The sequence below is a fragment of the Eurypyga helias genome, unplaced genomic scaffold, assembly GCF_000690775.1.
Source record: "Eurypyga helias isolate BGI_N326 unplaced genomic scaffold, ASM69077v1 scaffold18707, whole genome shotgun sequence".
NCBI lineage: Eukaryota > Metazoa > Chordata > Aves > Eurypygiformes > Eurypygidae > Eurypyga > Eurypyga helias.
In genome coordinates this window covers 409-13155 of record NW_010260057.1, presented here as the reverse complement: position 1 = coordinate 13155, position 12747 = coordinate 409, and the positions used below count along the sequence as shown (strand labels likewise).

General features: G+C 42.5%; 1 protein-coding gene across 1 annotated transcript; it reads right to left on the bottom strand.

The window, feature by feature from the left end:
* Nucleotides 1-3894: 3894 nt before the first annotated feature.
* Nucleotides 3895-9560, bottom strand: AP5M1 (adaptor-related protein complex 5, mu 1 subunit; the record flags this gene model as incomplete). The annotated part of the gene is made up of 7 exons (XM_010154910.1): nucleotides 3895-4072; nucleotides 5168-5264; nucleotides 5518-5633; nucleotides 5738-5823; nucleotides 6567-6706; nucleotides 7157-7384; nucleotides 8915-9560. Coding segments are annotated over 7 exons (1396 nt in total), but the record flags the coding sequence as incomplete, so codon positions are not given.
* Nucleotides 9561-12747: the final 3187 nt, after the last annotated feature.

Genomic DNA, 12747 nt, shown 5'->3' with positions numbered 1-12747 from the left:
GACGCTTTGAGGGAGAGGATGGCTACGGCCGGGGGTAGCAAGGGAGCAGGGGTGAAGAACAAGGGAGATTTCGCTGAGCTCAGGAGCTCTCAGAAGCTTTGGGGTCTGGACATTTTTCTAGGGATAGGGGTGTTGTGCGTTGGTGAGAATCACAGCAGTGCCAGGCACTCCTGCTTTTTCGGTCCTCATGCATTCAGTGATTTCACCGATCCTTCTGGCCACAGCAACGCACACCGAAGCCACATCCTAGGGCTTTCTGACACGCCTTGGTCCCTTTTTCCTGTCACCCTGTGTCGATGGCATCTGCTCTCAGACCCACACTTTTGCATCTCCTTGGGCTTGAACATGGACTTTTTTTTTTTTTTACTTCTTTATTACTTTATTTTTTTTCCCCGCTGAGACATCCAAACCATCAGGGTTTCCACGAGGGCTTCAGCACCTTCAGTAATTACTGCTCCTCAGCCATCGCACCCACCGCGAGCCTCATTTCCTTCCACACCTTCCACAACGTGTTAAACAACACAGCTGGGATCCAAAACATGTTTGATGATGGTTCCCCATTGCCACTGCATTTGGAACTATCAGCCAGGGTTTACTGTTTCATGGGCTACGCACGGAATTGGGATTAATTTCTTACAGGTCAGTTACATCGAGTCTCTTTGCCAACTACGTGTGCAGTCTCATCTAAAAAGTTTGACAGGATGTATTTGGAGCGTTGGGACAGGTTGCCCAGAGAAGCTGTGGATGCCCCATCCCTGGAAGTGTCCAAGGCCAGGCTGGATGAGGCATGGAGCAACCTGGTCTAGTGAAAGGTGTCCCTGCCCATGGCAGGGGGGTTGGAACTGGGTGGGCTTTTAAGGTCCCTTCCAACCCATTCTATGATCCTACGAAATTCATGTTAATTGGCATTAGTTATATTCCCTGAAAATTGTAATAAAATTATACAAGTCCATTTTATTAATGGACTGAGTTCTATATTAACTACTTCTTTATACCCATTATTTTGCTGGGGGAAGATGCTGGGTTGTCAAGCCAGTATTTATTTAAGTCCTTCTGGTTATTCGGGTCAAGGGTTTGCAGGTTAGTTTTCGTCCAGCCCTCTGAAACGCAATACTAAGTCGGGAGGACTCCTTGGCCACCTCTTTTGAAAGCCTCTGTGCAAAGCCACCTGCACAGATCTCAGGCGATAGCTCTACCAAAACTCTAAGTGTTCTACAAGAGTGCTTGCTGCTTGCAGCAAACAGCACTCTACCTAGCCAAGAATTGTTATCTTTTGATCTCAGGCGATAGCTCTACCAAAACTCTAAGTGCTGCAAGCAGCAAGCACTCTTGTAGAACAAACAGCACTCTACCCAGCCAAGAATTCTTATCTTTTCCCTTTAACACCGAGTATTTTTGAAGAAACTGTTGTATTCCAAATTGATCTTTTTAAAGAGCTAAAGGAATACCACTGACACAGGGCATAATCCCCTTCAGAGCCCACCAGAACTACTGTTAGATACCACCTCTGCCACGCACTCCTCAAGCTCACGTGAGCTCCCAATCACATCCTCCTGATTTAGTTTCTCAAGAGTTTTTTTTCTCCTTCTTAAAACAGGAAAAATAGTCAGAGCACGTAGAAAAACAGTGAAATATTCTGAGAAACTACCAGGCAACACACAGAGATGCACCGAAGGGTTCAGACGTTTGTAACACCTTGAACTCTGGCTCCCAGCATCATCTCCCCAGTGTCTACTTGATGCCCAGCCCTGGAGGCACCAGAAACCTCAACCCACGCCACTCATTTCCCTCCATGCCTTGTGTTCTGCAGGTCATGCCTAAAGGTTGTGATGGATCCGAGCTGAGTTGCCAGCCACCTAGTTTACTAAGCTCACCAAGTTTATTACTAGTTTACTTTACTAATTTACTAGTTACTAAGATTCATAAAGCATCCATGAGAATGGGCCCTTCTAAAAGACAAGCGTAGCCATCAGACCGGGAGAAAGGCTTCATCTGACTTTCCCCACCAGCATGGGTGTCTCTGAGTTGTTGCACAACACTGCTGGATTATTGCTACAGGTATAACCCAGAGGTTTATGGAGCAAACCCTTAAAATGACTCAACATAGGTGATGGCTTGCATGAAGTGGGAGAAAACTGCTCAGGGCTAGAAGAGGAACCTCACCCAACCCCTCCCTCCACCCAAACCTGCATTGATAGGTGTGCACAGAGTAACCTAAAGCAGCAGCCCTCCACTCCCGAGCACTGCAGCTCTCCTGACCTCAAGGGATACTCACATGGACAATGGGAAAACAAAAAGGCTCGTGATTTGGGAAGGCTGCCTGGATATTAAATGCAAGGGGATTCTCCCCTAATGTGCTGTGAATTTTGACAGTCCCACTGTTTCACGGTATGTCTTGGGGAAATGCTGTGGAGAAGAAAAGCTGCTGTGCAGAAGACAGCTCCCATTGTTCCCCTGGGTAGGTGGAAAGGAAACACTGCACACCAAAATCCTGCGGCAAGAGCCCAGCACACAGGACATGATCTAAACCCTTCCACCAGAGACCCCCCTCTCCCCCCTCACGTTGTGGTGTCCAGGCATGAGGATGACTCTAACAATCTGGATTCTGGACAAAATCCTTAATTCATCTTTTGCCCGCTCGTTCAAAACGGACACATCACCTGAAACAGGTGACAGCATAGCTTGTTTTGTAAGTCTGCAGAGCAGTTTAAGCCAAACTGCATGTTTCACATGAATTAACCCACCCTTTACAACATTTAACCAACCAGTTGTATTACTATCTCAAGCTAAGCATTTAAAAAATTATAGCTTACAACTTTTCTCCTTACATTATGCCTGACCTTCTTCATCACACAGCATAGTTGAACCAGAGGTACGGCAGGAGCAGCCGGCACCCTCGGTTATTAGGTGGCATTCTTCTCTTCTTTTGTGCTGCTCTCCAGGTTCTCTGGTTTTCTCCAGCCTTTCAGAATTTGCTCATTTCCTGATACTCTCTTAAATTCCATTTCCTGTGTTCCTGCAGATCCCAATTTTCTTCTCAAAATTGCCTCTGTAAATGAAGTCCTTTTCCACCTATTTTTCCAGGGAAAACGGCTCAGTGATGTTTTTTGGCACCTTCAGCAAACTTAACTGGATTTGCTTGCTCAGAGCTGGTCTTGAAAACCCAGGTTCCCACCTCTGGACCCTCACTAACACTAGCTTTCAGAGCAACGCGGTTCACAGGCATCTATAAAAAGCAACCCACCACTTTTGCTGAAGTCTCCACTTTCAGAAGCTCCGCTCATGCCATGCTGCCTCTCTTAAAATTCTTGGAAGTTATTGATTGGTATGTGTTCTACACACATTTGGTGGAAATCACAGAATTCTTGCCTTTAACTGTCCTGTTAATCCTGGGTCTGATCAGACTCTAGTGACCTTGAGACCGGAACAAGACACTGAAAGCTTTCAAGTCCCGCGAGCAATTTGGTTTACAACATCAGTGAAGTATCTGGGACTCTTCCCAAAGGCGTTCCAAATCACAGAATCATAGAATGGTTTGGGTTGGAAGGGACCTTAAAGATCATCTAGTTCCACCCCCCCTGCCATGGGCAGGGACACTTTCCACTAGACCAGGTTGCTCCAAGCCTCATCCAGCCTGGCCTTGGACACTCCCAGGGATGGGGCATCCACAGCTTCTCTGGGCAATCATACCAAGCTGCATCTGTATCACTAGGTACTCATTCTGTACCAGTTAACGTTAGAAGGAAAAGTAGAAATGGCCACAGCAAGCACATTTCAAACTGTCTTCTCTAAGCTGTTATCCAGGACTAAGCAATTTAAAACCAATTCATGTTTTTCAAAGAAGTTACTTCCTTTGATTTTCCTTAACAGAAATTTTTAATCAACCATGCAAAGTGCAAGTGCTGGAGAATATTTATTTTCACTGTATCATGACATTACTCTCATTAGCCACCTGTTTTGTTTAAATACAAAAATCATTCACAAGAAAATCAGTCAAGTAAGGTTTTGTACACTGTAGGTGCTGGTGCTTTGGAATTCCAGATGTAGTAATCAGAAGAAATCAGTTCCCGGGCTGAAAAAAACAACAACATGCAAGAAAAATAAGCATTACAGGGTGCCTTACAATCAGACATTCCTTCATCCAAGTTAAGAGACTACTAATCCATCCTTACTAGTTTGCAGAAAAGGTATAATGGCCTCTTTAAACTGTAAGACTCTTACTATTATTTGAAAATCGTTTCTGATAATGAGACATTTAAAGTCTCAGCTTCAATTACCTTTACTAATGTATCAGTCATGAGCTTAAAATTCAAACAGAGGTTAAGTCAAAAGCAGGTGGATGGATTGGATTTTGTTCAATGAATATAAATTGCATACTCGATATAAAACATACAGTATGAAAGTGTTGCTTTTTCGTATTACAACGTAGGACTGAGTGTGACCTATCACAAAATTAACAGTGTAGATCAGTTTTCAGAAGGCATTTACAGACATCTGCTGACATGACTGACAACAGTTACAACACACAGCAACAAAGAAAAATGCTCTCATTAGACAGTACTGCTCAGATCTAATGACTGCCCACCGTATTCCCAATTAGTGTATTTTTGGTGCAGACTTGGAAGTAATCATGTGTTAACTCGAGAATAAGCAGATTTGGTTTCTGCTCCACAGACTGCATGTAGAACCACATCTACCAAGAGATGTTGGTGTGATGACACCGACAGTGACAGTCTCACCTCGCATGCGGGAGCTGAGTTACGTACCCGGGTGTTTCCAATCCACGTACCACGTCTCTGACAAAAGCATCCTGAACAAGAGGCCAGACTCCGCAGAGGCAATCTCTGCCCCCCCCCAGTAAAAGTTCTGCCATTATGCAGAGTGAAAACATCATGGGGCAAAGGGGAGAGAGCCTGAGAGAGAGCTTGACTTTGTAACCGAGTAGTAAGAGCTTTCATCTGAAAGGGAGATGCCAGTCCCTACTCCAGGGACACATTAAGCATCACAAGAAAAAACTACAAAGCAGAAAACAAAATGTATAGCATGTCCCAAGCACACTAGGAAAAAGCTTTGTCCAGCTTCAGCTACGTAACTTCAGTCACTGACATCCAGTTCATAACTTCAATACCCAGTTCTAGTTAAATACATGACATTTTCAGTAACTCACATGCAGTAATTTTGGGTTTTCCTGGTGCAAAGATCTGAATAGAATGCTGGTCTACGTAACATCCGGTAAGTGTGAAGTCTGGGATCCTAAAATACAGCTACAGAGAGAGAGAGAGAAAACATGATCAGATGCACACTGTCATGCTTGCTGCACAAATACTGGCAATCTGCGGTACACGCTCTTGTTGGCAAGTGACAGAATGTCAAATCCTGTAAGCAAGAAAACAGAAAACTCTGTGCTGAGAACAAAGAGGCTAAGAATTAGGATTGATTCAAAATCAATGTATTTTTACAGCCAATTTAATAAAAAAATGATTACTAAGGCCTCTTTTCACAGAGCCTGTGACTTACTTTGACATAAGCAGTATTCCCAGTGCAAACATAGTCAGTTGGGTGCTCTTTGCCTGCAGTGCCAAAAGACACGGTTCCAGTCAGAGAAACTTCCAAAGACTTAGGGAACTTCTGTCCTAAAGCCAGAAACAGCATTTGTAAGAAACGATACAGCTGTGCTGACGCTATACAAAACTGACTGGGGGGAGGAAGTAGGAGCACACAGGGGTATTCTGCTTACCGATGACCCAAACCAGTAGGCTTTTCTCTCGTGACAAATCCAGCTGGCCATAACTAACTTTGTACTCTAACTGAGCAATTGGGCCCCTACGGTACGACAGAGGAGAAAAAAAAACATCGGAATTAGTATCATTCAGTATTTGCTAACACCCATTTTGTTAAAGAAATCAACAAAATGCTGAAAGGCATTATTTATGTGCCTACAGACAAATCACACCTACCTGAGCACACCGCTAATTTATGAAAAGAAATGACAGAGCAGGAGGAAATCACCATGGTCTCAACCTAGTAATCATGAAAGAGCTGTTGATATTTTACTGGGTTTACTTCACTGATAGTGTTTTACTAACGCTATGATCAGCATCAGCAACTTTGTATCACTTCATCTTCAAATTTTCATGATAATTATGTGACAGCATAGTTATGGCAGTTGTCAGAGAGGCTTAACTGAAAACTATCGTTTTAATTTTAAATAACTATTTTTTTGATAAGCTGATCTATAGCTAGGATTAGCAGTCTTAAGGAACAGGTAACCCCGGATTGGAAGTGATCTCAAGACTTAATCCACCTGGAGGATTGCGGCTGGGTTTCACGTGAAAAAAATACCACAGTGAAACAGGATGTGCAATGCAAGTATCCAGAGGTACCAAGTATGCTGGTACCACGCTGAACTCTGGCAAATGCAAGAATTCCAAGTAGACTTTTGCAAAGTCGGTGTCTGCTGGTGGTACTCGATGGAGCACGATCCGTTCTACTGACTTCAGACAGGTTAATTTCAGGAAGATCACTGAGAAATGGAAGAAATTTATTTATGATTTCTTTACTCTTACCTGTTGAAAAAGGGTATACGAGCTTCACAGTACTCAAAAGAATTCCTTATGCTTTCATGAAGCTTTAAATTAACCGTTATTTTTATCTGTGATCCCTCTTCAGTGAGTTGGTAACATCCCAAAATTGGTGGAAGAGGAACCTGGAAAAAACTATATTCATTCTCAAGATAAATTAACACCATCATCGTAAGATTGGTTATACACTGTTTTAATTGCTAAAGTAATTAAAAAAATATAACCCCGTTAATTGCTGACTGGTTTGGAATAGTACATGCCAAACTCTTCAGGCTGCTTGTGATCTACAGGGTTGTGGTATATGCACTGGACATCTCAGCCTGGGTTCATTTCATCCAACTCAGGCACCTGAGTGGTTCATTTAAGGAGGAGCTTTGCCAAGCAGTCAAAGGTACCGGCACCTCCTGAATGCGACTCCATATGACTCCAGTCCTGAAGTGCCTTCCAAGCAGTTTGTTGTATGAAAAGCATTTTACCCCCTTGAATCGGACTGAAACTCAAACAAGTTCAGCATCGCAGGTATTTCTATTCCCATTTGAAGATGGGAAAATAACGAGGGTCAGGGATGTTATTACCTGGGAAGTGTAGTAACACAGGTTGAATGAATCTGAAGGGGGAATGAAAGGAAATCTGTAAGGTCCATTATAGACAGAATCATCCAGCGGCTCGGCACTACTGGACATCAGCATGGCAGGGTCAACGGAAGTCACGCAGTGGTGGACCACGATATCTTGGAGTGGAGGACCATTAGTCGGGAGATTCAAAGTGAGGGTTACGTTTGGTGCAGATCCCTCGATGTCACACTTGAAAAAATGAAGTCAAGAAGTTATTTTAGAGCATCTCCCTCACGTCAGAACTAGATGTTGAAAACTTGAATACAAGCATTAAAAAAAGGAAAAATCACACTAAAAAATTTCAGCTGGCTTCAAACATTAGTACTGACAAACACTTTCAAACCAAAGCCCCTCTCCCATTCCTGCAGCCTCTCCCACGGTCTTAGCGAAACGCCTCTTAATTGACAAGTACTCTTCAGCAAGAAAAGAGCAGATAAGCAAGCCAAGGACTTACTGTATAGCCACATCATTATGAATGTTACATAAACACACTTGGTGATAGCCTAATTAATTCAGTTACTCTTGCAACATCCGCTTAATGGATTCAAGCACGCTATTAATGGCCACCGTGGTCCCATGTCAGCTTTCTCACGGCAACCACGTGCAGCGCATCCATTGTCTCATCCCTCCGTGTGTCAGCTCAGCAGTGCACGATTACACCAGGGCTTTCTTCTTATGTAAGGCCATCCACTCTGCAAGATGACCTAGAAACTTGTCCCTCTGAGAGCAGGAAGCTGTTCACCCACATAATCCCTACCAGCATGGCTGGTGGGAAATAACCCAGTCTTCGGAAGCGCGGTACCTAAGTTGGCTTCCTTTGGAGATGAGTATCCAACCTCTTGCAAATAATTAAACTACTATGATCCTTGTCATTAGGTCTTTTTCCTCTTAAAACACTGGCAGTTACAAATACAGTGTGTTCTGTGATAATATGGTGTGCTTCCTAAGCATGATTCAGGACAAAGAACGTTCAATACATCAACCACAGAAAACACAAATTTTAATATATTTCATAATTATTATTGACCTCCTTAGTCAATACTCCCCAATTTTTAGTACTGAACAATGACAACCATTGTCATGTATAAAAGCATTCAAAAGGATTATACAACCGCTTTCTTCCACCAGATTCTGTATCAACAGATCTTATGTCAGCCAAAAAAAAAAACCATTCATGGATTGAAAATGTTGTTGTAATAGAATAACGTAGGACAGAAGATTAAATTTTCAATTGGTAGGAAAATTAATTAAACACACTCATGTAAAGACACTTGTAGAAGACTCATCCGGAAATTTTGTTTCTAATAATTATTTAACACACTGCTTATTAGATAGCTGGAAATAAACCTGGCGTTAGCACTACCATTTCTTAGTCTCTACAGGCAAAGAGTGTATGAAATTATTTCTCCCTATTTCATTTGAAATAAGAAAAATTTGGGAAAACCCATGCCATGTAGCTACTGCTGAAAATTCATGAAAACATGAATAGTTATTGAAAAAATGCATAAAGCATGCAGGAAAAAAAAAGAAGCAGTAAAGAACAAAATAAAAACTGCTGCCAATGCATCTGGCTAAAAGGGAATAGTTTGTTACACTTTGAAATATCAGCGTTTGAAATTCACTGATCACACACCAAAGGAAAATGACACAAGTATTCACTTTCCCAGCGTGCTTGCATGACAAATACTTTGGCCAGACACGCACATAAAACGCTCTCACCTTGCAATTTACAGCTCCATAAACTTGCCACATGTCCACAACATCTTTTTTGTCATACTGCATACACTTGACTTTCTCAGTGATACAGACATTAACCTGAGGTTTGCCTCTGTACGCGCTGGATCTCCAAGCCGGCTGATTCTCATCTGTGGGCATCTCCTGAATGTCATCGAACGAGCTGTTCAGGCTGCGTATGTTTGTGTTTAAGGGGGTGCCGAGAGGACAGGCCTGTATGAGCAAATTTCGAAGCTGGCCTATTTTTGCGCTCATCTCAGCTTCGTTCTTCCGACTTGGAGAGATGTAGTCCACAATGCCTAACAGGAGAGCCAGTCCTTGCGAGAGCCCGCTAACGGTAAGGAGGGGCGGCCGTGGCTCCACGGGCTCCTCAACCAGCGGAAGACACGCGTATATCAGACCGCTCCTCTGAAACGCGAGCACAGGCCAGAGATCCCCTCCTTCGGTGCGAACTGAATAGACCAGCGAGTGATTGATTCGAGTACAAGTATCCCGATGCTCCACAAAAATATGGTCGTCTATGAGTCTCAGTTCAAAAAGCAAGGCTTTGAGAAAAGCGCTGTCGGATGGTAGAGGCACGTGTGTCGATCCGTTGAAGTTCTCGGCGCGTATTTCAACGGTGGGGTAACGTCTGTAACAAGAAACAAGAACGTCTTAGTACCGCTCATCTTACCCACCCAAAGCATCGTACCAACAGAGTCCATAGAAGCAGAACCATGCAAACCCTTTTCTGGCTGTCACAGAATGCAAAAGCATTATAAAAATGTTTGGAATATTGATATAATCGAGGAGAGGTTTGTCTTACGCACTGAAATAGCTCCCAAAGGCCATCCCGGTCCTAAAAGTAACCTTGTGCGAGTGGAAACCAGCAGTGTCGACAGGATCAGCTTCTAAAGCACTGTTAATGAAACCATTTAACATGTAATTAGGATTCATTCAGGCAGGTGGATTTTTACTGGAAACCTTGAGCAAACACATCCACTGATTTAATACAACGTGAATCTGTCTGTCTACGTGTCGCACAAAGGTATGGGATCTTTAAATGACACTAATGAACCCAAGCATGACTCACACCAGTGCAGCGGAACCTCAACAGGGAAATATTTCTAAGAGGCGAGATCACGCTGAAGACAAGTTTTCAGACATTTAAGAAAAAAGGATGTGCCACGTAGTCAAATTCAACTACAACAGTCTTTTTGCCTGAGTACAGTATGATGCTACTGCTACAGCTTTGCTACTCTACTAAATACTGTATGTACAAGACAGCATAATGGAAGGTACTTACATACAGGTTTTTCATTGCTGTTCTGAGCTTACACAACTGATCTGCAGAGGTTGGTTTAACTGATTAACAAGATTAGCTACAACTCTTTACAATATTATAAATACTGCCCTGTATGTAAGTCCATTTTTCCCAGCAAGAGCTGCACGGTTTTGGGGGGAGAAAGATACGGATTCCACACTGCAAGTGCAATATATGTGAGTTAAAAGCTTTTATGCCTGTTTAATAATTTCATTTTTTTCCAAGTCTTTACGGCATAATCATGTCACAGAGACACAAGGTTTTGAATATTTCAAACTTGCTACGTTGCATCCATGTATATATTTAATTTCAAATTTCCTAGAGATAATGTTTGAGAAAAATTATACTAGCTGTTTAATGCTATGCCTGGGATTTTTTTCTCCTGAAGCAGTATTATTTTTTAAAGGAGAGAGGGATGAATTCCTTCTCAAGCTAACCTAAATCTATCAAGCGGAACTGAAGAGTTGTCTTTTAATAAATAGATGAGAAAAGAAAAATTATTACTTCTGCTAATGCATTGGTTTTCATCCTTTTTTGGAACTACAGACTCCCCCGAGTCTCTCTTACATTGTTTGATAACAGGCTAGCTTTTCCACATTCTCTCTTGTGGATTCCCGTAGCAGTTATCCACAGTCCCTCAGAGTCGGTATCACAGGTTACACACCAGACAGCCAGTTAAACCACTTTATGAATCGCCTTGTAGCAGATCAGTTCTCAGGCTGCGTGTTTGTTTGCACGAAGAGCCATGCTTACACACAAACATGGGAGAGAAAAAATGCAGAGATATATAAAAGCCTTCATTTCTTCTCCTTTTTATACCATCTTTTTAAGGACATGTTGACAGTCTGTTTCTTAAACTGCCATGGAACTTGCAATCCCAGCAATGTGGTACTTTGTTTTATCTATGACCTACATATGTAGCACTCCCCTTCTGCTCCTGAACACTTGCATGCTTCTTATCCTGTTGCCTCCTAAGTCCCACCTACACCAGCTTTTCCTAACTGAGTAGCAGAGTCTCTTGCTGGAGGCAGCTACACATCCTCAGGCTTATTTTCAGTGACTGTGCTTTTTTTGTCTGATTCTTAATCAGGCATCTAGAGCATTTTTTTTTTTTTCCCAGTAAGGAAAAAGCAAGCATAAGCAGAGAGAAGCCAGGGCTTTGAGATCCATAAACAATACAGATGACTGGCCTCCCTGCAGTCTCACACTATTTTGAAGAGCAAAGAGAGTGGTTTTGCAGCTCTAAATCATATGAGGACATCTAGAACAAGGTTGTGGATAAGAGTCTACAGTTAACCTTGGTAAGCATCTCTTGGTTTTGGTCAGTATTTCCAAAACAAGGGAAGAGGAGATATTTCAGTCTAGTTTTGTCTTATGTACGTCCCAATCTGCCTGCTCCACTTGCTGAAGCTGTCCCCACACCACAGCAATCTCCTCCCACTGAATCCTCCCAGCTTTAGCCGAGTCATGAGATGATTAGTTAGCCCTTCAGATCTTAGTTTTTCGGTATTCCCTTCTAGAAAGTGATGAAAACTTAAAAAAGATGAAAGTTTCCAGGGATGAATGAGCTTTGGTGATTCAAGAAAGAGACCATACTTGTTGCCTGAATTAAGTTATGATCAGCTCAAAAAAAAAAGTGGAATGCTTTGATGTCCCAGATGTCTTCTCAGAGGTTAAAGATCAGGGCTCACGTATCTCCAGCTGAGTGCCTAAGTCCTGAAACCAACAGTTTCCATGTGATCCGGCATTCTTTATATTGTCTGTGTGCTTTGTTGAATTTAAGGTCAGTTAGGAGGATAAACTTGGGGCTTCCACAGCCCTATTATTTCCTCTGGGAACTTGAAAGATCTAAGTCTGGAAATCACTTGAAGTATCAAGTTTGGTTTGCCCTTTTCAAAGGAGCGCTATTCCTTGTCTCTGCCACTTACTGTGTGACAAGTTACTTCACATATCCCTGTCACTAGCCCCCCCCTTCCTCTCTGGTGATTACACTCCCAGATTTTTTGGACAACGCTTTCTCTTTCTCTGTGTTTGTAGAGGGGAGGCCTCATCTCTAGTCCTGTAGGTAATACAAGGACCATAATACTAATCCTAAAACAATCAGAGGAATGTCCAACGTAGAGATCTGTCTGCACCTGAAGATGGATGATAGCCTACTTGCTCTTTTTTTCACCTCCTTCTAGGTTCTCTCTTCAATTTTGCTGAATTCAGACTAGGACTGTAGGTCACGCCTCTTGATCCACGTCTCAGTATTTTTTTCCTTCTCTAGCCTCAGCTGTTTTTTCCTCTTATCCTATGGAACTGAGTTCCCTGAAATCACAGAAACAGGAACGGCAACCAATTTTTGCCAGATCAACAAAAGCAGCCTGCCTAGCACAAAATCTTAGTGAAGACTGTTAAGAGTTCAGAGGAACTAAAGGAAGAATAAAGTCCTCCTTTAGTTCATTAACTTAAAAATACCTGTCTTTGTGTGCAGAAATTAAAGCCCAATGGAAAGTTAAATTTCTGCCTGAAA